The sequence below is a fragment of the Symphodus melops genome, assembly GCF_947650265.1.
Source record: "Symphodus melops genome assembly, chromosome: 6".
NCBI classification, from domain to species: domain Eukaryota; kingdom Metazoa; phylum Chordata; class Actinopteri; order Labriformes; family Labridae; genus Symphodus; species Symphodus melops.
Genome location: NC_136696.1, coordinates 18,369,189 through 18,393,039, shown reverse-complemented (window position 1 = coordinate 18,393,039; position 23,851 = coordinate 18,369,189). Strand labels below are relative to the sequence as shown.

The window sequence follows — 23,851 nt, the reverse complement described above, 5'->3', positions numbered from 1 at the left end:
AAAAGACATGTTAATATAAAATATGTGAATACTGCAGTAGCCTTTATCATGTGATAAAAACAGCATACATGTTATTACCTTAATTGAAACAAATAAGCCACTAAACATAGTTCTAATAACTTACTTTTACAAGCGTTAACACCATATCACATGCAGGTCACTGGATCAACAACAATTAAGGTACAACACCATCTGTAAAAAACAAAAACAACAATACGCGTCACCAAAGCCCTGTACGTATAGCGCTTGCTCTTCTGTGCAGCTGAGTGGTGCACTCTTCGTGAATGTGTCTTCTTAATGTTTGCCCAATGTTGTCAGTCTACGGTTTCTTCACACCTTCAGACGTGGTCTTCTGTCACAGCTGCCAGCAGTGTCATCAATGACGTCAGGGAGGGTTGTAATCAGTCACGTGACCAGCGCAGGTCTCTGGATAAAGCGCTGCTCAGGTCTACGGCGAAGGATTCGGATTTGTGTTGCTGCGCTGTCAAATTGTGTTTTTTTTTTTAAAAAACATAATCTAGGACAGAGATAAACGACATCACCGGCAGAAAGCTTGCTTTTCGACGAAGGATCATTTTTCGACATCATCTTTGAATCGTGCTGAAATGTGAGTAGCTTCTTCTTTATTGTGAATAATAACACGCGACGCACAATCACTCTGTAAAATCCGTGTTTTTATTTGTACTTTTTCATTTTTTCATTTCTTTGTTATAAATCTGGACATTTTTTGTGATGATGGTTCTAGCGATATTTACAAACAATTGTCTGAAATAGGCTGATTTAATGACGTGATGGTTTATAACGATTATTAAACAGCACGGAACACGGCTTGCTATATTATTGCTACATGCAATATACGAATAATGTAATGCTCTATAGTGAGCAACAGCATTTAAATTCACAGTGCGCTCTTTGGTTACAATAAAGGCGTATTCCATTGCCTCCCATGTAGATGCTTCATAAGATGGCTTCTTGAGATGTGGGCAAGAGAAAACCCCTCCGTAGTATTATGGTCGCTGTGGTCTTTTTTTTTTTTTTTTATTATTATTTATTAAAGGGCTATATGCATGCTTTTTTAGCAAATCAAATGCACTGAGCACAGGCATTGCAGGTTTATAATGCAGGTATGTTTCATCTCCTTTAGCGTGGAGTAGAGTACATTTTCCTAATCTCTCTGCTGTATTTATGGGTGTGTGGTTTCCACATCAAACAGAAGGGGTACCCCCTGTCAAACGTAAGGAATGCAAATATGGCTGATGAGGGTTATGTTCGTGTTTAAGAGGGAACAGATGTTGAGTGAAATGTTGTGGTGGTTGCCTCCCCAGATCAGGCTGCCCAGCCCCCCCCCCCTCTTGCTACACAGCCCGTTAATCCCTCTATAGCCTGACTGACCGTCCAGCAGGGCTGCCTCTGTCTCTTGGGTCATCATTACACCAGCACTGTGTTCTTCCAAAGCCTTTGATCCACAACACAGCATTTAGTATATGGAGAGGGTTACAGTTATAGGTTTGATTGCCAAAAGTCTGTCAGACTGTTGGGGGGGGGGGGTAATATGGGTAACAAAATGTTCTCTACATATTATATAAAGGTGCAGGATATTAATATTCAATTATATTGCTTAAAATGAGATATGCTTGTGTTTAACATACATATTGATATGAATCTAATGTAAACAGAAGTTTGAAATTTGAAAATGGATTTTGTGTGGGAAAACGATGAAAGTCTCCAACGTTTTCCTTTCAATGTAAACTCATTCTACAACAAACCACATTCTCAGTTCAATGGTGCATGCTGTAAGAGCATCAGGTACAGAAATGTCTCAGATAGTGAGCGAGACGTCTATGGCTCTATGACAGTGACATTAAAGATGTTTGGGATCTTTGCAACATTATAGTGGTTAACAAATTATTGAACATTTGTCAGGCCGACAGTTGGAGGTGACTCACAAAAAAATTTGTGGTTTAAAAAAAAAGGGAAGTTGGCTTGTTAGCTGGAAAGAAGAGGATATCCGCCATGCCCTTATTTGTGCAGATTTTATGAAGAAAACTGTGGTGAATGAGAAGATTGCAGCTTCTGGGGAGAACGTGAGTCACTCAGTCCCAGTCTCAAGCTAACACAAGATTGCATGCAGTTGGTGAGAGAGTTAAAGAAAATGTGGATATGAATCAAGTCAAATTCGGTTTATTTTTAGGTCTCAAGGGATTTTTGAAGACAAGTTTTTCTGAATTTAAAAAACAGAGGGAGTGAGTTTTTAAACATTTTTCATCCTCCAGCTGTTTCAGAGACTCCACTTTTGCAAACAGACTACATATTATGTGCGAAACAGCTTATAGTCATCCTGTATTGAACAAGAACAATGTTCCCTGCTCCTTTTATTTGCAGGCTTCACTTCAGCACCCAGTTTTAATGTTGTTGCTATGACAAGGATTAGAAATAATTTTAGGCCTCTGCTTCCTGCTGAGGGGGAGGAGAAATAATTGTTTTTGGAGCTGGAGGATATTTTTTTCAGGCTTGATGAGTTGATCATTTGAATCAGGTGTGTTGGAAGAGGGAGACAGGTTAAACATGCAGGGCAGGGGGTCGTCTGGAACAGGACTGAGAAACACTGACCTAGTGGTTAGCGTGTGTGCACCATGTACAGAGGATACGGTATGGTTTGAATACGACCAGTGGGAAGGAGTAGTTGCTGCAGAAGTGACTGCAGAGGTTTGTACTAAAAGACAAGAATTAAACCAGTTAAGTCCAGTGTCGCACTTAGCTGGTTTTTGCCAACCCAGATTAATTTTTTTCTATTAACTGCATGATCAACTGTGTCAGAGGCTGTACTAAGATATACAATGATCCATCAATGGTTTGGTAGTATGTATAGTGATAATGGAGAGCTTGTCAACCAGTTCAAACCACTGGATAACATAGTGCCTAATAGTTCAGCTTGAATTTTACATATATGGTGTATTGTAAGCAGATAGCAATCTTAGATAGTGTTATGTTTGCAAATACGGTATTATCTTCCATCAAAAAGTATGATTAATGAATGTGATATTGTTTGTAGGAAGGAAATGTGTTACTCTCTTTTAATTGAAGCTCCAACATGAAAAACTTGGTTGACTCATAACTCATTTTAAATCAAACGTTGCCTTTCATAAAATCTGGCTAAGGACAACAGATGAAAATTAGCCTTTTGGCTAACTCAAACACATTTACAGAAATGTTCATTAATATGCACTGTCCCTGTAAAATAGAGAAAACAAAAGATGCAAAAGAATAGGAAACCAAATTCCAAAGTGCTGCTACACTGGAACATACTTTTTAAATACAATCCAGCATTGAAAGACATTAAAAGAGGCCAAACTGTTTTTGCAGTTTGGCAGGCTGAGTCATTGGGTTTACCCACCAGGCTCAAACACTGTCGAGCATGAAAACTCTCCATCAAAACAGCCATCAGCTAATCAGGGAACATTGGGCATAAACACTCATAAACCCCCACAAGCAAACCAGTAACCTTGTGATGATGAGTCACTATTATAAAGACCACTCACAAAAATGTGTAAAGACAACAAGCTTATGAAACAGAAAATGTATTTAACTGAATTATTGTTTGTTGACGTAGGCGTAGAAATCCTCCAGATAAATAAATTAACGTTTCTCAGACTGACTGGATACAGATGTCTGAATCACACTTATCCCCTAAGCATGACTTTGTAAGTACAGTTTATCTTCTATTTTCCATGGGGTTTTTTTGGTTAACGGTCAGTAGCACAGCCTAAGCCTGTTAGCAGTGCTTAGCTTGCTGTTCCAACTCACTCGACCACATAAGGGAACTGCGGCTGAGTGAAATATGGCCACCACTTTTTGATGCCATGGATTCTATCGCTGACAAATCCAGCTGGGACAAAGGGGGATAACTTTATGCTAACTCCTTCATATCCCAGTAGAGGAAATAATAGGTCACTTATCAGTTAGCTTGTAAGTGTGGAGTAACTGCTGAGAGAGATAAAACAGGCTCTTTAGCTGAAGCACAAAAAGCTGGCCCTGTGCTGAGAGGGCTTGTCGTGCTCCATGCTTTGTGATAAAGCTATAACAAGCTGACTCACAGGCGCTCCCTCTATTCCTTTCATTCCCATGACATCATTGAGCTCAGAATATACGTCGTCTGAATATTTATTCCACTAATAACTCAGAAAAAGCTTTTTTTGCTGCACTGCATTCGTTTTTCCCAATGCTCAGAAATAGCTCTGATACTTTTCCACCTTACACACTTTTCTGTATTCCTACAAAGGCATGTGTTTTATTTTACATGATTGGTCATGGCACATAGCAAGGTCAGTGGTCCTAAACCCTCCCATATTTCATCGTGAAATATGATGTTTTTGCAGAGAGGAATGCATGCTAAATGCTTCCAGATGCTCTCATTACATTGTGTTATTTCTTCTCTATAGCATACATTTGTTCCCCATGTTGAATGCAACAATTTCAGTGTGATCCAAGAAAGATTTTAGAGGTGATACGATTTTAGCTAACTGAGTTTTAAAGCCTAACTTCTTCAAATTGCATAATAAGTTCCCCCCTCTCTTCTCTACTTTCAGTTCAGTGTTTGGGAATGGGCAATGATGGAGGATAAAGGGCCTCGTGTAGCTGACTACTTTGTGGTTGCTGGCCTGACTGACTCGCCCAAGCCACTGGAGGAAGAGCTACACTTTGATGATGCTGGTCCCAAGTCAGTGAAAACCAAAGCCCCCATCACAGATGTAGCTGTGGTGATCCGTTCCCTGGGTGAGGAAATACCCCCAGGTTTCACCTGTGTGGAAAGCACCCCTTCAGGCCTGTCTGCAGAGCTCAATGGAGCCAGCCTCCGGGGACCGCAAATCTTCTTGTGCTTCAAGCGAGGAAGAGATAAGCCTCCTCTGACAGATCTTGGGTAAGCAGTAATCCTTAGTCACTGACCCTTTACTCAACCGGCTCCACTAATCACTCCTCTGGCTAGAGTCTATATAATCTGCTCTTAAACACATCCTCTTGTATGACATCTCTCAGTGAATAAAATGTTTCATTTTTTTAAATGATAAAAAAAAACACAAAAAGTTAATCGTACACCGTCTGGTATTTTAGGATTCTGTATGAGTGGAAGGAAAAGCTGAAGCCTGGATGTCACATAGTCCAGACCACACCCTCAGGACGCCCTGCCAACATCAGCAACTCATCATCCCAACGTATCTACATCACCTACCGCCGCGCCCCAAAAAGCCAGCCCCACACTTCACTGGCTGTCACTGATGTCTGCATCATCATCCCCGGCAAGGGGGAGACGCCCCCTCACACTTTCTGCAAGGTGGACAAGAACCTCAACAGTAGCATGGTGAGTTCTGAGGCCACAGCTGTAACTATAGTGCCAGCACAAATATTGCAGGTTGTGATTGATTGGTGATGAACTTTGTCTCTTATTTTGTTCCAGTGGGGATCCTCTGTCTACCTTTGTTATAAGAAGTCTCTGGCGAAAGCAAACACAATCTCATATAAAGCAGGTAAAGAAGTGTGGAGAAGTTGTATTAGTGGGTAAAACTTTCCATGACGCTGAAGTGATGGAATTCATGAAATGTCTGCTTTATTAACATATTAATCCTGTAAATCAATCAATCAATCAGCCTCTTCTTTTTTTTATACATCACCGCCTAACAACAAACGTTAGCTCATTCACCTTTAACTTTGAAGCAGCAGGTATTAAACGAGCTATACTTTACATTGTATTATATTTTTTAGAGATGCCCAACTTAAATACATTAAATGAGAAAACACTTGGTGACAGTGGCGAGGCAGAACCAGACTTTCGGTGGAGAGCCATCTACCAAATGAACATGTAATGAAGTCAGAAGGTCTATGTTTGATTAATTGACTTTACTTTATGTATATGTGTCCAGGTCTTCTGTGTAGGTACCCTGAAGAGGACTATGAATCCTTCCCACTGCCCGAGTCAGTGCCTATGTTCTGCTTGCCCATGGGGGCCACTATCGAGTGCTGGCCAGCACACACCAAACACTCTTTGCCCGTTTTTTCCACATTTGTACTGACAGGGGCCTCTGGAGAGAAGGTAATTAATTTAGCATTACATATAAACATGTTGCTTGAAAACATGTTGATTCAGTTTGAACTATTTTGTGTGCTTCAAATTGCATAGAAACCTTTCACTCTGTATACCTTACACTTATCAGAGCCTCAAGTTTCCTTTTCTTTTTTACTTTACTTGTCAGATTAATATTTTGTCTGAGCGTCCCTCATGGATTCGTCTGAGGAACTGCAGATGTATTTTTGAGAATGTGCGACGATCTTAATCAACTTCTTAACTCTGACTTGAATCCAAAATAGCCCACGGGTTTTTGCAGGAATGCTAAATGGCTGTTAGTCTTTGAAAGCAATGCAGCATGAAATATTTTTTGCGGCTCATCTTTTGAATAATGGATAGCTCATGCAGCACTCAGGCTGGCGCATACATTTTAAAAGCTGAATGCCTTAGTGCTCGTTTCTCCTTCTCTGCAACCTCCAGTCTGCCGACCAGTCTCCTGGCATTTCACGTCTGGAATGACTTGTTTACTTATGTTGGTGGAACAGCTTTAAAGGACAGAGAATGATTGAGTTTATTTATTCTGATGGAAATTCTCTAGTGGAGCCCCAACAACATCTTAAATGATTAGGCCCATCAATTCATCAATGCACCTCTGACTACTGTACTTTGTGTCTTTTTTAAAGTTGAAATCAGTTTAACTTGTGCTTACAATATATTTTTCTTTACTGACATATTATACCTATCTTTCAGGTGTATGGAGCAGCCATCCAGTTCTATGAGCCTTACTCTGAAGAGAACCTGTCTGAGCGTCAGTGCTCACAGCTCGGCCTGTCAAGCTCTGATCTGGGACTTGATGGAACCAGGAGTATTTACAACAACAAGAGCATCTGTCTGCTTTCCCACTGGCCCTTCTTCCAGTCCTTCCGGAGCTTTCTCACTTTCCTCTACCGATACTCCATCTCTGGACCACATGCCCTGCCAATTGAAAAGTAAGCAATGTATTACAGATTCATTTCTCTCACCAAAGCCAGGGTGGTGGCTGGTTTAAGCATGCTGCTCTATTCTTAGTCCTGCTTTATTAAGTGATGATGTTTTCACTCGCAGGCACATCTCTCACTTCATGCAAACGGTGCCATTCCCTTCCACCCAGAGACCACGCATCCTAGTGCAGGTGATTTCAAAACGTGAAATATGATGAGTGAAGTAATGCCGTCCCATCTGTATCTTTTCTTGAGTTGTTTTGACATGAATGTCTTGATAGTCATGAGTTTAATCCTAAACCCACTGAGCCTCTAACACTCTATTGCACTCCTGTGTGTCTTCCACAGCTGTCTCCACATGACAGCCTGATACTGAGCCAACCTGTCTCCTCCCCACTGCCCCTCAGGTAGAAAAACACCAGTTAAGAGCAACATTCAAGTATAAAGATATACTCTTTTGCAGGTATCTTAATGTCAAACCGTTAAATATATTGTTGTGTGTTTATGTGCTGTAGTGGTGGAAGCCTCTCCACGTTGCTGTTAAATCTGGGCCCAAAGAACGCAGCCACTCTGCTGGTGCTGGCTGTCACAGAGCACAAGATCCTGGTTCATTCTCTTCGCCCAGCTGTTCTCACCAGTGTTACAGAGGCACTTGTGTCCGTAAGTCCCTCATTCTTCTCTTTTTTTTACACCTTTTCTTATAATGACTTTTAAGAAGGTGGTCTTTAATCGGATTAAAGATCCAAAAAAAAAGTTGATTCGGTGACAAGCAGACCTAATGAATACTAATCAAATGCTTAACAACAAAAATCCTTTAAATTGAAGAGAAACAATAATAACAACAATAATTGCTGACTGGCTATCTGTAAAACAAAAAAGAAATCCTCTGTCACCCCTGCAGTGTATGTATGGGGTCATGATGCTGCAGCCACTATTTTTACACGGCAGCTGTTTTCTTCTAACATGGTCAGGGTGGGAAACAGTGAAGTAATAAAATATAGCCAGATTTTCTTATTTATGTTAACTGTATGAGACGATTCAGTTTAACTCAAAACCTGGAGCGTAGCACTGTGACGTTATAACATCATTTGAGCTTTCCACTCTGGACATGCTACAGGTAAATGGCTACTGTGTGAACGTCAGTTTTAGTCATAAAACACGTCTTCTTCCTTTCAGATGATCTTTCCCTTCCACTGGCCGTGTCCTTACATCCCTCTGTGCCCACTGGCGCTGGCAGATGTGCTCAGTGCACCGTGTCCCTTTATCGTGGGTGTTGACTCCAGATACTTTGACCTCTATGTGCCCCCAGCTGACATAAGCTGTGTGGATCTGGACACCAACACAATCTCTCAGTAAGTGACCTCTAACCGCAACCGCTCTGTGATAAATGGTCAACTTCAACTCGAAGACAGCCAGTCTAAAATCATCTTTCCTCAGTGAAGGCTTTAATAGTCTCTTTTCGATGTTATCTGCCTCTTATGTAACCATAGGAGCTGGAATGTGAATTATTCTCACATTTGGGGTACTGTTAGAGTCCCACATCCATTTACAAGCTTTTTGTGAAGATTAAAATGTCAGTCCTTTTTTTCCGACAAATCCATCTTCCTTCTGATATCAGTTCGTAACATTTCTTTACTATCCTCGCTGTGTAACAAAAACCATATGGTGTGCTTTCAGAAAAGACGACAAGAAGGCTTTAACATGGAAAATCTTGCCCAGGAGAGCCTGCAAACATCTTTTGAACACTCTCAATAAAATTCATCAGCAGCTTACCGAAGGTGAGTCAAGTCTGATGCTGTATCATTGTGGCTTTATGAATAATTGAGTCAGCCTGTACAGGGGAATTCTAAAGAAAAGTCATTGGATGCTTACGTTGCTATTTTGAACCAACCAATAATGTTGAGAGCTTCTCGGGAGATTTCCTGGAAGAAGTTTCAACTGGTCTTGTTTTCTCGAATATCCCCTTTTTGAATCAAGAAGTATCGTCTTGTATCCACTCCTTTACAACCTGCCTACCTCTACATTTACAAACATTGTTTATGATTCCCAGAGTTCCCCGCATTTTAAACGTCGTCCTCATGTGGCCACTCAAGTATATCTACAGAATAAACAACAGAATGATCTATCTTTTTCTGTAATGGTTAAAATTTGATACAAAACTAATCGCATCCTAGAAAAGACACTCTTTGCGCCTGATGAACATTTACCTTTGATGTTTTCTGCTATCATGATCCATTTTAGTTGACCTGAAAAAATGATGATGTAATATCCGAGGGTCTATTTTTGTCCATGGAACCTGAAACTCGACACATCAAGAAATGCAGAGCAATTGTTGTATAGCCTTTGTAGAAGCTCTGATATGGAGTAGTTGTATTCTTCTTGTTTTGCATGCACATCATTTGTTTTGTAATTTGTGTTTTTACAACACTAACAATTCTGTCTTATCAAGTTCTTTGAGTCTAGTTCTTCCTCAATTGTTGTCTTCAAACATTTTCTTCCGGTGTGCTTCCAGGCGGTCAGCTTAACCGCGAAGATGTGCAGATGGATCACACAGTGACTGACAGCGAGCTGGATGGTGGGAAGAGCCTCCAAACTCTGGAGCTGGAGATCCAAGAGGCTTTCCTGCGCTTCATGGCCGCCATCCTTCGAGGCTACCGCTCCTACCTTCTGCCCATCACACAGGCCCCCTCTGAGAAGACCACGGACGCCAGCTCCCTCTTTGACATCCAAGGTACACCCAAGCCTCAGTCCAGAAATTCTTTATGTAATTTGATCATAACAAACACTGGCATGGTTGTCGTAGCAGCACCTTTATGTGATTTAGTGCAGTAGTTGGTCAGGGGGTAAAGGTTTGAATTCTGGCATATTATAACATTCGCCCTAAATCACTGCTCTGGTGATTTAGAAAAAAAACTCTGTGGAAATGAAGCTTGAATGAAAAGTCAGAGAAACCACCATGATTAATAGCACATCTGGACGCTCTTATGCAAGTCGAGCAGTGGAGAACAACGTGTTTTATATCACGGTGTTCATTTCCTCTAAATCTGCATTATGAAACAGCTTTACGAGTGAATGTTCTTATTAATGTCCACTTGTCATGTTCGTCATCACATAATGTGTTTTGCCTTACAGGCTTCGTAAAGAGCAGAGACCGCTCCAATCAGAGGTTTTACTCCCTCATGACCAAGACTCAAATGTTCAGCCGCTTCATCGAGGAGTGCTCCTTTGTCAGTGATAAAGATGCCAGTCTGGCTTTCTTCGATGAGTGTGTTGAAAAGGTGAGGTTTGAAAGCTAATCTTTATAATGGATTTTCTTGTGTCAGAGACAATACATCAGAAGAGGTGCACCATTATGCTGTGTAGGGACAATTCCTCCAATAACAATGTTTAGTCTGAACTCCACCCGCCTGCAGGAGAACAAAGCTGAGGCTTATAAGAGGAAAGATTAATCACATGCTGTCCTCTCAAGCAAGGAGTCTTTTTTAGGGCGTTGTTTAATTTGAAAGAGCTAATAAGCAAAAAACAGGAACTGAATAGAAATAAACAAGGTGTAATTAACACTCTTGCATCTCCCTCGAGCCTCCTTCAACATCAGCACTGAGCTGTTAACCTCCTTAATATCCTCTTTCCTTCCAGTGTTTTTTCAAAAGTGCTTCTCTGTCGTCTTTTTCATCTCCCCTCTTCTTCTTCTGATTTTCTTCTGCTTTTTTTTCTCTTTTCTTTTCTGCTCCTCTGTTTGTCATCATGCACCCCGCCTGTCAGCTATTCACCACTGGAGGCAAGGTAAGGAACCAGAGTGTCAGTAATCTGCATTATTTAACTAGGTGCCATTACAATTAACCATACAGAGAAGAACAGTATGACACTGAGGTGAGACTGAGGCAGTGAGATTAATTATTTGTACTTGCCCTTCACTTGCTCTGTACATATATTTAGTTTTAAAAGATGCAGTGAATTATTATATAAATGAATGATGAGGAAATCCACAGGCAGAGGCCAGAATCAATATTGTCTAATTAAAATGAGTTTTGTCATTGAAATCCTATTGAAGTGGATTAATCCTGCTTATTTAGACAAATCAGCAAGATTAGTTTAGAGTGAATCATTTTGGAAAAGCTTTTATTAACACAACCCGCCTACACGTTTTGTAACACACAAAACAACTTCCTCCCCTCCTTAAAAAAAGCCTCTCTGTGCTTGCAAACTTGTGAAATCAGGATGTCAAATTCACATCCTGCAAGAACAGTAAGGACTCCTGTATGAGTGGTCATTGTGGTCATTATTATCGGGAAGTGGAAGCATTGATCCATTTTGCTGCTGAGGTTGACAACAAGTGCGTGATTGAGAAATACCTCATGGGTGTAAAAGGAAGGGCAACAAGCGGCGAACTACTGAGCAGAATCGAAGCAGGGGCAAATAGGTCAGAGGGAGTCCGTTGACTGAATCATCCACTCGGCTGAGTGGAACAAAGTCCTGTAACGCTTTAGCCTTGGGGAGCTATTCAGACGCTACCATAATATTAATGTTTTAGTGAAGCTCATGTCTGAGATAAGCTGGTAATCGATTTAGATAAGCCGAGTGACTGCACATCAGCATTCTAGTTTTAATGATTGCCCACAAAGCTATTCAGCGCTGATTTCCACATAGAAAAAAAAAACATGGGCTTAACAATGCAACACAAAGGAGTGATTCCTCTGTTGTTTTGAAATGTGTAGTCAAGCTTTTACACTTTTCTTCCTACATTGGATCAATCAGCACGTCTGAGTTGAAGGAAGTGCATTACCTCCCAGGTGGTACTATTTAATGCTTCCGTGTCCCTCGAGCAGCATGGCGTCCTGGAGGATTTACAGGACCAAGCTGGCCTTAAGATAACTGCAGTGAAGACACAGTCATTTTTCTGATGTAAACACACTCATTACTGATATCTGTTTGTCCTCCATGGCCCTCATAACAGATCCGAGGTCTTATATAATATTAAAAGTGCATGAACCTCCAGGCAGCATCAGCACCTATGGATTCATGTGTATATTAAAGCTTAGAGTAAAAAAAAAAAAGAAAAAAAAAGAAAAACAGAGGGATGATAACAGTGTGTTGATTCTCTTGCAAACCAGATGGACAGTGAACGCCCGGAGGAAGCCAGGCTGATCGAACTGGATGAATCACACTGCAGTGAGCACACGGTCTATGTCAACCCTCCAGAGCTGCCTCCACTGCCCCAAGGAGAGGAGCATCCTCTGTGCTATAGGTACCACACTGCACATCCGTCTCTGAGTGACAGCTACAAGACAAGTTGTTTCCCTTCTTTGCCTTTACCTTACATAGACGAGCTGTTTAAGAGCACTTCGAAACAACACAGTGTTAAATAGTGTTAAGTGTCTCTATTGTTAAAGAAGGTGTCACTTCTTAAGAGTTATGGGATGTATTTGTTATCCAGATCTTTTTCTTATGCTTATGTCAGAGCTCAAACTTCCAGGGTGACCATTGTGCTTGTCTCTTTGTTTACTAATGTTTACGTTGGATTGGTGTCTCTTTCTGGTTTTGAACTGACTACATGTCTTTCTGTAGTTACTCAGGCTTTCCTGTGTTAAATGCTGAGCTTCTGGAGCCACTGGAGGGTACAAATGCTTCGTCAGCAGGCACCGCTGCACGGCACAACAGCCCAGCCAGCCCGACAGCGATCTTTAGACGCTCCAAACAGGTCAGTGGTATGAATGATCACTTTAGGTGTCGAAACATGATTAGTTTTCATCTAAAAGTTACTCATTTATTGTTCCAGAAGTACTTTTATAAAATGAATAATTTAGCTGTTCGTCTTCAACCATGTTTCTGATTTAAAACCAAATACTTTTTAGACTAAATTATTTAAATTCATATCCATTTGATGTCATTGAGACTATTATTTCTCTCTATTTTTGGATTTTAAGAACCTCCGCTTGTTTTGATGCTGCATTCATTTTGACTTAGTGTTTCATACGATTTTACATTTGAATAAAAAATGATAATCTGCTCTCTGGAGGATGTTGAATCATCCCTACATGTCATCTCTTTCAACTCAGGAGATCAAATCAGCTCAGAGAATGGCCAAAACCCACTCAGCCATGCCTCAGATGTGGTCCAAGTGCCTGCTGCGTCACTGTTACGGCCTGTGGTTCATCTGCCTGTCAGGGTTTGTCGGCAGCTCCCACTCTAAGGTGCGGGCTCTGCGCACAGCTTACGACGTGCTGAGGAAGATGCAGGACAAGAAGTTGCAGGCTCCAGATGAGGTAAGACATGTCACTTGTTTTCTTTCATACATATAATGCATAGAAGTAGTCACAGTGCACATTCTTGATTTTCAAATCTTGATGATCCATCCAAGGTGTGTTACCGCGTGCTGCTGCAGCTGTGTGGTCAATACAGCCAGCCGGTCCTGGCAGTCAGAGTGTTGTTTGAAATGAAGAAAGCTGGAGTTCACCCCAATGCCATCACTTATGGATACTACAACAAGGTGGGTGCTATTTGTGTGCACTTACATTCATAAAAGTAAAAAGTAAACAAGCTAAACAGGCTTCAAATCTAAAAAAAAGTTCAACGATCCTGACAATGTGTGATGAGATGAACTCTGTATGTTCTTTGGTGCAGGCGGTGTTGGAGAGTACATGGCCCTCCACCACCAGAGGAGGCTACTTTTTGTGGGGAAAGCTGAGGAACGTGGTCCTCGGAGTTCTCCAGTTCAAGCAGGCGGGGAGAAAAACCACTCCACTCACATATCCTCAGCTTTCAGGTAAGAAAACTTAAGTTTTGACTTCATCTCGATGAAGTATGTTCTTTGGTGCAGGCGGTGTTGGAGAGTACATGGCCCTCCACCACCAAGTTTTGACTTCATCTCGATGAAGTCAAAACTAGAAGCCACACTGAGAGTTTTCACATTGATTAGAGAAACCATCACTAACTTCTTTTCAGTTAGTCGACGCATTGAGAATTGGACATGAATGCAAACGCATCTATTCATAATGCCAAACATACGTCACAAAGTAAAACTAAAAACACGTTTAATTTATCAGCCAAACTATTTCCAAATATAGGTGTGCTAATTAATCACATATACACAATTTCTTTATATGCACATGCTTTAGGTAAACACAGAAGAAAACCTAAGACTAAGAGGTCTTGAGTTATTTGAAATAGCTTCAATGATTTCTTTCACTATGGCTCGCAGACTTAGCAACTGATAGACAGGAAGTAAAGGGGTTTTCTGACCTCATGTGCTTCTTCATGTATAGAAAAAGAAAGGAGCGTGACCCTGTGGGGAGCCGAGCTCTTGAAGGTTTCCCTCCTCGTCCCACAACAAGGTTCAGCCTGACTGCGGCCTCCTAAAGCACTTATCCCAGCCTGCTTTTCTTTACAGACACTAATTAAACAGAGTGAAGAGGTTTTCCTTCCCCGGCAATCTCAGCACACAGGTTGCTCTTGATGTCTGTCCCTAATTCCCATAACAGCCCAGTGAGACTTACATTACCATAATGGGAGATGACTGAAGGGGTCTGAGGAAAACATGATGTGCTTTTGCAGCATGATCTATATGCTGGGATGTTTAAATTGAGTTAATTTACCTACTAAGAGGATTTTAATTTTATTTTTTTTAACTCCAGAAGAGGAAACAATTTGTAAGGCAGCATGATCCTTTTTTCAGTGATTAACATTTCTTGAGCTGCTTTCTGTTCAAAATAAGACAGAGGAGGAGAATGTTGATGTCTTTTGATGCTCTGGCATTCTTTTAATTACAGTGCATGAAATTCAAATCATTCCAGCAGCTTTGAGATGAAGATGAGGGTCACAGCTCCCAGTGTTACTGGACAGATTTTATACCAGCAGGCTCTATGATCCTCCTGTTTGTACTCCATCTTTTGGTACCACCTCTCATCCTCCTCTCCCCTCTCTTCTATCTCCCTTCAGACGGCAGTGATCTTGACACCGTCAGTCATGGCAGCTTGGACAGTGCTAATGACTCGGCTGAGCGCGCCTCCATCGACACTGACTTCACTAAAATGGACTCTAGTGATGATGGATTAAGCACAGGTATGGAGCCAAAAGCTCTGCTGCTTTGTTCTTCAAACTATTTCTGTCGCTTACTTTCATTTCTTCACCATTGCTGCTCTTTTGTCAGCTTTTTCTTAAATCTAATTTGAAGTTTTGGTGTGATTTAATTTTCAACTTAAAAGTGGCTAAACAGCATGATTGTATACACCTCCCTATATAAATGTCACTGCTGTCAGAAGTTTGGTTTTGACATTGTTGTGATCCACTTCTGCTGCTTCCTGTCGATCAAACTCAAAATGATTCAAAACCATGTCAACTTATAACTGTTGTGTCCAAATGTTACAGCAGCTCCTCTGAGCACTTTGAAAGTAAAAGTACAAATAAAGATAAGAAACGTATTACATATTTAAACTGATAGGGATAATATAAGCTCACACACTTGTGACTGGAGCAGAGAGTGATGAAACAATTCAGTCTTTTCTTTTACTTTTGCAGATTGCAGATACACAGGGCTAACAGACGAAAGTACTATATGTCGTGATAAAACTTCATTTCTCAGCCCCACATTTGGAAAAATTCACAGGGAAAGTAGAATCTTCAGGGATTATAGTTCTCATCAAACAGTTTCAGGTTTCACACCAACAATATCAAACGTTTTGATCTGGCTCGCAGCTCGTTTTATCCCTGAGCGGAGTTAACCGTTGAGTAGAACAGAAATTCAGTGAGGATAAAATAAATCACAGTGGAGGAGTTTTGTACTTTTCTCTTGCAGTGTGACCTTGTGAATATGATGCATTCAAAGACTCCATTCCTTGCTCGCTACTGCTGCTTTTCTATTCTGGGAGCGTTGCGTGTTGAAAGCTGTAGGGGAATGTCACCACGCTCTGCTGAAGAATAACTCTTGTGATCAGTTGTTTCTCGCAAAGCATCCATGGAGACTGAATTAAATGCTAATGTTATATTCTCTCAGCTCTTTCTAAAACAGGGAATGTAAGAAATGGAAACAAAGCAAGTCCCTCTTTTTTCCCCTGGTGAGTAAAGCTTGTTATCTCTTTCAGGTGGACAGTCAGACCAAGGGTACGACTCTCTGTCCAAAGAGGAGGAGAGGATGTGCAGTAGAGAGAGTGACAACACTCCACTGGTCGAACACAAAGGGCTTAGACAGTCCAGTAAGTTATAGATCGTCTCTTCTCTTCCAATCTTTTACACCTAGTTTCTTTTTTCTGCTCACGGGCAGCAAAGTGAACGCTCTCTCTTTAAAAGCTGGGGTATCAAATCACAGTGTGGGTGTGCTGTACTGTGTTCTCTATTCGTCCATTTGCTTTTCTTTTTGGGTGTTTTTTATAAACACATTCAGCTGATGGATGAATGTGTTATGTAAGCAGGTCGTTGTTTGCATGACAGGATTTGTCCTAAATCGAGTTGCATATAACGACATGCTGTCTGAACCAATCCCTTTTCCAGCTGGGATGTCTGTGAAGAAAGCACACTACTGCCGATTTTCACCTTCTCGGTCCCACAGCAACTTTTTAATGTTGGCTCAAAAATCAACATGATACAGTTGCTATGTCAACATTTTCTCTCTCTTTTCGTAAGCTTACATAGAATTTGCATGAATGATTTATTGTTAGAGATTCTGATAGACTGACCAAATGTGAGTTTCTTCTTCACGATTTCTGTCCTTTCAACCTCCAGCTCCTGAGAGCGAGGGTCCAATCAGCAGGACCTCTCCTTCCGACGGAAGCTACAGATTGGCTGATTACAGTACGGGTGAGTTTTATTTATAATGAATAAATAAAAATAAAAAATGTGTTCATTTTCTTTTATCATCCAACTTCTCTAATATAAGTAAGGTTCAATAAGGCAAAGACACAATGTGAACAACATACCTTCATATATTTACATACCAACATGTAGCTATAATGTTTAATGTGATGTAACATTTTGTAAAGTGCACGTGTAATATAAAAGAGCTGTGTAAAAGAGTTTACAATTTAAAGAGCATTACAATTATGCATTGAAGGCCACAGATAAGGAAGCTGTAAGGGAGCTGACTGTCTTGCCATATTTGTTTTTTTTTTGATACAGGCAATGACAATAGGTCAATTTCCAGTCTGCCCAGTGATGCCATTCTATATGGAGTCAAATCAAAGACGGAGAGGCCAAAATCTTTGGACTTGTCTGGTGGGCCTGGGAGTCTGAGGCTGACTGTCCCTCACCTTGTCTCAACGAAGCACCCTCACCTCACCGCCGACAGACTTCACGGGGTGGAGGAAGAGGACACAGAGACTGACAAACAGAATTGCGCGCTGGAGGACGGCAGTGAATCAGACAGGCATTCCGTGCCCAGAAAGAGGAGTGTCAGCTGCAGCGCTGGGACCGTGAGGAGGACTGGTATTGAGAGGGGCTTTGATCCCTTGTCGCTCCTGGCAACCAGTGAAGTAAAAGAGTGTGATCAGGAGAACAGCAACACTCCCACGGCACGCCGCAACCTCGCAGATGAGATCGAGATGTACATGAACAATGGCAGCAGCCCCCTCAGCAGCCGTACACCGAGCATGGACCTGCAGAACCCCTCGAGCCCTTTGTTTCGCTGCCCCTCTTCCCCTCACACCTCCCCAAGACCTGCCACCCTGCTCAGATCCAACACCCAACTTCCTCTGGCTGTTAAATCTAAGGAGAGGCTGCGGCCATCACCATCTCTTCCTCTCAACGTCTCTACCAAAGACAGGGAAAGGCCTTCATCTCTTGTGTCACCCTTGTCACCTACTCACTCCAACTCCTCGTTCTCCATGGACTCACTGTTTACTCCGACTCTGGACATTTTTAAGAGCAGCGTCCTATCAGCTGGAAAGGGCGTAGCTGAAAAGGCCAGCCGTCTATACTCTCGCCTGTCTTCCCAGACTTCATTAACACAGGTGGGTAGTGCAGAATTCCTCCCTGACCTCCTCATTTCAAACATAACCGATTGCAAAATAAACAATGAATATGTCCATCCTCTAATGCAGGATACAAACTGTGACCGCGTCAGTGTATCCTCACTGACTTCAGGGGACGCAGACTGCTCCTCGCTCCTCGATAACGACTCCTGTCTGGACCCAGATGGCTTCACCTCCCCCCAGCATGGCGGCGTGTCTCGGCTCAGGAAGAGCCCTGTTGTGGGTCGCACAAACCTGGGCAGCCCGAGCACCCCAAACAGAGTGTTCAGACACAACTCCTTCTCTGGTCAGTTGAATGATTTACTCCATCTGCATCGCAAACGTTGTTTCGGTATTCATAAATTGAAAAAAAAAATTAAGGGATTACAACATGCTCTGACATCCAAGAGAGAAGAAAAACAAGCGAACACAATCACAAAAGAACCGTCAAACATCATAAGAACCCGAGCCTCACGAGAACCCAACAACTTAAACTGAGAAGAGAGGAGGACAGATGTGAGATGAAGTAGTGCGATTAAAAGAGAGAGAAACAATGAAAAGAGATAAAATACATAATCAAAAAGAAATGCAAGTAATAAAAGGAAATTAAGGATGTGAAGGGAAACAAGCAAAGGGAAAAACATATCGAAATAAGATAATATAAAAAGTAAAAAGAAGATAAAATGGCAATAACAAGACAACATCACATAAAAGCAAGTCTATAAGACTTATGCTCTTACAGTTGTTAGAAGTTTAAATTCATATTAATATGAGGAATCTTGTCCATTTTGCTTTAATAGAGCTCCACATTTGTTTTAAGCTGTCTTTTTAGTAAAAACATCTCGCTGGCATACAGCTGTGCTCATTAAAGTGCTGCTTTAACTGCAGCAGTGTTTTATTTCCTAGCAAATCACTTCTTGACAGTCTAAATTTAGAGGAAGCGATGGGCTCGGTGATGGAGGGAGTCGGTGTTGTTCTGTGTGAAACTAGGCCAGCAGGCATGAGGGCTGATTCAGTGTGTAGGCTTCTCTGCTCTCAGCCACATACAGGCCTTGTGCTAAACATAAAACATGGGAACACGTGCGCATAGACGTGCATGCACACGCCCACGACACGACCACCTGAACTGCAAAAAAAAACAAAAAAACAAGTCAGCTGATTGTACAAATATTCATAGCTTTGATACTTAAGTGTTAAATCTTGGCTTAGGCCTGTGTGTTTAATTGTCTAATCCTCCATTGACCCAGGTGGTTTGGCACTTCCCTCAAAAACTCCTCACACTCCTGATGCCTCCCCTGACGCCAAACGCTTCCAACCTGTTCCTAATTACACCATAGAGGTAAGATGCTCATACAAAGAACGTCACTTTTGAGGAGATATGAATGAAACCATCACGATTAAAATGTCTCATTTCTCATCCTGCCGCTGTAGGTGCAGATGTCAAGCTGTTCACTTTGTAAAACATGTGACTCTCTGGTGTATGATGAGGAGATCATGGCTGGCTGGACAGCAAACGACTCCAACCTCAATAGCACTTGTCCTTTCTGTGGCACGGCCTTCCTGCCTTTCCTCAATGTGGAAATCAAAGACCTGAGACCACCGAGGAGGTAAACGCTCCCTTTACTCAGTCCACTGTAAAGTGTGTATTATTCACATGCCATACTCTTGATGTGCAAAATAAGTAGATAGAACAATATTTTAAGAGGAATTTGGTTATGTTGAGATCTGCATTTTTTTACATTGTCTTATAAAGCTGACAGCATACACACGTACACACACGCTCACACATGCACACACACATCAACAGACACACAAAGGAAATCGTTTATCCCTGTGGCCTCTTTAAAGAGATCTTCTCTGTTTCTCCCCTTAGGTCTTCTCAAGAAACTAATCCTGTTGTGGAGGAGAACACGTCCGGGACACTCAATTCAGAGGCCGAAACGTCTGCAGCAGACGGTGCAGCTGAAGCATCTGTGGGCCGTCTGCAGGAGCAGCAGGGCAGTGGAAGCACTGAGCCCGCTGATCCAGCCTCTGCTCCAGTGACAGTGCCCTACCTGAGCCCTCTGGTCCTGTGGAAGGAGCTGGAGAGCCTCCTCGTAAACGAGGGTGACCAGGCAATCTCCTCCCCGTGTATCGTTGACCAACACCCAATTGTCTTCTGGAACCTCGTGTGGTACTTCAGAAGATTGGAGTTGCCAAGTAACTTGCCTGCTCTGATCCTGGCCTCTCAGCACTTTAACCCTGGGCAACAGGTGAAGATGACATCTTTTTTATAAACTAACAGATGGCATTTTAGTTTATTTTGGCTTTTTTTTTTTTTTTTTTACCATTGAGATGATGCACCCCTTGTTTGTTTGTTTTTACATATGAGCAGGACTTCGTCTTGGCAGGAATGTAGAGTTTATCTAATCATCTGTCTTTAGGCAAGAAAGCTAATTTTTCTATTTCTGGAATTAAAGGTTATTCCCTTAAACCTTCTATGTCTAGGATTAAAAGAATACTACTTTAGTGCCCCCAAGTGGTCATAAATATATTCAAAACATACTGCTACACCATTTCATGCTTCAAAGCATCACAGATAAACCCTAAACTGACTTAAAATAAACATTTGAAGAGCTATAGGTATTAAAAAATCAACATTTTACAGGTGGATTTTAAAACTGAGGACTAAATCATCTGCTTGTTTTTTTCTTGCAGACTCCTCAGAGCATCTCTTCCGAGGACAGTAAGCAGGTTCTTGTGAGGATCATGTGGGACAATTTAAAGTTGCACCAAGACAAAGTTCAACCCTGCTATGTCCTGTGGAACACACACTGTAAGTTTTTGAATGGGTTTACTTTTTACAGATTGAGTTGTAGTTGAGTTCAAAAAGTGAAATACCCACTTTCTCACTGACTTCCTACTCGATCCAATGTCCTATCACATAAAGGCTTGAAAAAGTGAAGTTGCTTTCATAAAAAAAAAAAAACTCTGCTGACAACACTAGCAAGTTTGATGAAGGTCAGATATTTACATGCAAATGAAATAATGCATATGAAGTGACTAGAAGATCATGCATAATTTAAACAAGGATAGCTTTTAGTCACGCAGCCCTTATCGAGGCGAAACCTTCAGAGTTAATTTCTCAGGGATGGAGATGAATGAGTCTTTGATCAGTGAGACTTTTATCCCTGGCTTTCTGCAGGTGCTAACTCGCTGGTTCGCTCTGGGCTGTGCGAAGAAGGGCAGCTCTTCACTGTGGAGTTGCTGCAGGGTTTTGTGAGGAGCATTAAAAAGAGTGACGTCTACCAGCCCATGAGTCAAATCATCCAGCTCCTGGGGCCAGAGCTCGGCTTTAAAAGACAGAGGTGAGGAATCGAAGACATAATTGTAAATCTACATGTAAAAGATGTTTATTAATTGAAAAGTGGAAATTTACTTTCTTCTTCTTTTCCGTTTTTAAGGAGTCTGTATCGAGATTTATTGAACCTTGCTCTGGTGGCTTTGGGCAAACACAACATTAATATCGGTAAGTAAGCTACAGAAGAATAATCGTTTTTTAATTGTAATAGCTCTCTGTAAGTCAGTCCTCAACCTTATGTAATTCGATGATCACCCCTGATATTTACTTTGACTCCAAAAACCTGCAAAAATAATGGCAATCCCATCAGCATCATCAGCACATTTTGCTTAGTGCTCATTAGCAGATGTTAAGATGCTAACAAGCTTTCTAAAATTGTAAACATGGTAAACTTCATAATTGCCCAATGTTGTGTCTACTGAGTGTGTTGGCAGGGTGTAGTTAACATACCTAACTTACCACTATGGCTGTACACTAGTTGTCTTCATTCTGAAGATACAAGAACTGATTGTATCTTGATTTATCAATGTAATGCTGCTCCAGATTGTTGAATTAGATACAATTAAAAAAATGATAATAATAATAGACTGGAGGTTACACATTATCCATAATTTTCATCTGCTATATTAATGTCTCTTCTTTTTTGCAGATGCATTTGACCGAGAGTACAAGCTTGCATATGATCGCCTCACCCCCAATCTGGTCAAATTAACACACAACTGTGACAGGCCTCCTGGAGCAGGAGTCATGGAGTGCAGGAGAACTTTTGGGGAGCCCAGTCTGTGAACAAAATCTCTTTTTCTTTCCCACCAAGTATTTCCTTCGGCTACAGACACTGTCTCTGTTTTAGTTCTGGACTTAGACTGCAAACACTCAGGACAGGTCACCTGAATGGAGCACACAGCTATGAAGCACAATGGGGAAAATGCCACCTAATGTTAAGCAACTGCCATGGGTTTCTCATACTGTTAGAGCTGAGAGGGCATGAAGTGACAGGCCTTGTTTTTTGTAAATATTATAATGCACACTGTATTTTCAATATAACTATTGTCAAATGTTTGTACAGTTATTTTACAGTTTATTTTATGAATTTGTTTCTGTCAAAGCTGTGAGTCATGTATGTAAAGTCAGCGTGTTGCACATGTCAAAATTCCAAAAAGGGGTCCTGGTGACCATGTTAAGACTGTTGTTGTTGGTGTGTGTGTGTGTGTGTGTGTGTGTGTGTGTGTGTGTGTGTGTGTGTGTGTGTGTGTGTGTGTGTGTGTGTGTGTGTGTGTGTGTAGAAGAAGTAATTGCTTTCAGACCGTCATGTTTTTACAAAGCACTTTGGCAGAATGAGCTCTGTCCATTCATTCTCATTTACGTAACGGCGTAACCCCAGCAGCCTACGCTTAAGTGACTTTTTATTTGACAGCTGCAGGACTAACTGTCCGGTCAAATATTCCATTACATGCATTGAACTAAAGCAAAGACACTCCTCCTCATCTGAACCCTGTGCATCCAGCAGGGTCAATCTTGTATGCCTAAATACACTAAACTTGATCAAAGGATTAGAAAGCTTCAGGGTTTTTTTTTTTAAAGAAGAAAGGAGTTCTCAATTAATGCATATGCATAATCTTATCTTTTTTTTTTACATTGTATCAGAAAAAAGGGAATAATACTTGTATGATTTATTTCCATTTTATTTAAGCAATACTTTTTTTAAAACTAAGAAGTGTATGTGTTATATGGGACCACCAAGGATTGATTTCCTCCAAACAGTACAATCAAACTAATGGTAGATGGATTCAGACTTATAACAATGTTTTCTTTTGCATATATCAACACGTTTTTGAATAGAGAATTCACTTTATTGACACATTAATGGACATATAACTATGTACAGAGTATGTGATTTTTGCATTTTGTATTTTTCCTTTTGATCTTCACTCTCTGGTGTAGATGTCAGTTTAAGACATGTGGACAACAGTGCACTATAAAATGTGAAATGCAGAACAGCAAAGGGCGTCTTTAGACCTGTTCGCACTGAGTATACTTCATGTGAAAGATGTTGAGTAAACACAAAAGCTCTGCCCTGCCTTCGTTTAATACAACTTTCAAAAAAATCTTTGTGATCGGTCACTTTTACTATGAACTGACAAAAACCTGCCATGGTGTGATGAAGCGTCACAGCCTGGACGTCCTCACAGTGACGATGCTGGAACAAACACCAGACTCACAGCATGTACATTTACATTATAGTCACCTTGTAGGATGGTACTAAAAAAGCACTGATGACAAATACATAACTTAATGTTTACTTGTTGTTACTCAGTTTATCAATTCCAAAAATGTTAATGATGTATTATTTATCATTTGTAACACAGATACTTATTTGTATGATTTTTATATAAAAAAACAGATTTCTTCCCTGGCTAAGTCTAAAGTTTGCTGACATTTATGAATAAACACATTTCTTCTATGGATGTCACTTTACATTATTTTCTAAGATGAGTGCCTGAAATATTTATATAAACTAATGAACTCAAGCGATTTT

General features: G+C 41.1%; 1 protein-coding gene across 2 annotated transcripts; it reads left to right on the top strand.

Annotated features, from left to right (window-relative positions):
* The first annotated feature begins 412 nt into the window (after nt 1-412).
* On the top strand, nt 413-23,850 carry dennd4a (DENN/MADD domain containing 4A). Of its 2 annotated transcripts, XM_079346292.1 has the most exons (31): nt 413-607; nt 4,587-4,918; nt 5,110-5,356; nt 5,453-5,522; nt 5,916-6,085; nt 6,809-7,047; nt 7,163-7,229; nt 7,387-7,445; nt 7,554-7,698; nt 8,215-8,390; nt 8,716-8,816; nt 9,551-9,769; nt 10,171-10,316; nt 10,801-10,821; nt 12,150-12,283; nt 12,604-12,736; nt 13,095-13,301; nt 13,397-13,525; nt 13,660-13,801; nt 14,974-15,096; nt 16,116-16,226; nt 16,753-16,827; nt 17,146-17,975; nt 18,066-18,282; nt 19,223-19,314; nt 19,407-19,582; nt 19,849-20,227; nt 20,673-20,790; nt 21,160-21,322; nt 21,419-21,483; nt 21,965-23,850. In XM_079346292.1, the coding sequence occupies exons 2-31, from the start codon at nt 4,608-4,610 to the stop codon at nt 22,099-22,101; spliced, it is 5,202 nt and encodes a 1,733-aa protein (XP_079202418.1). In that variant the 5' UTR covers nt 413-607; nt 4,587-4,607; the 3' UTR covers nt 22,102-23,850. The 2 variants fall into 2 exon arrangements, with proteins under 2 accessions (XP_079202418.1, XP_079202419.1); XM_079346293.1 differs by lacking the exon at nt 10,801-10,821.
* The last annotated feature ends 1 nt before the right edge of the window (nt 23,851 follows it).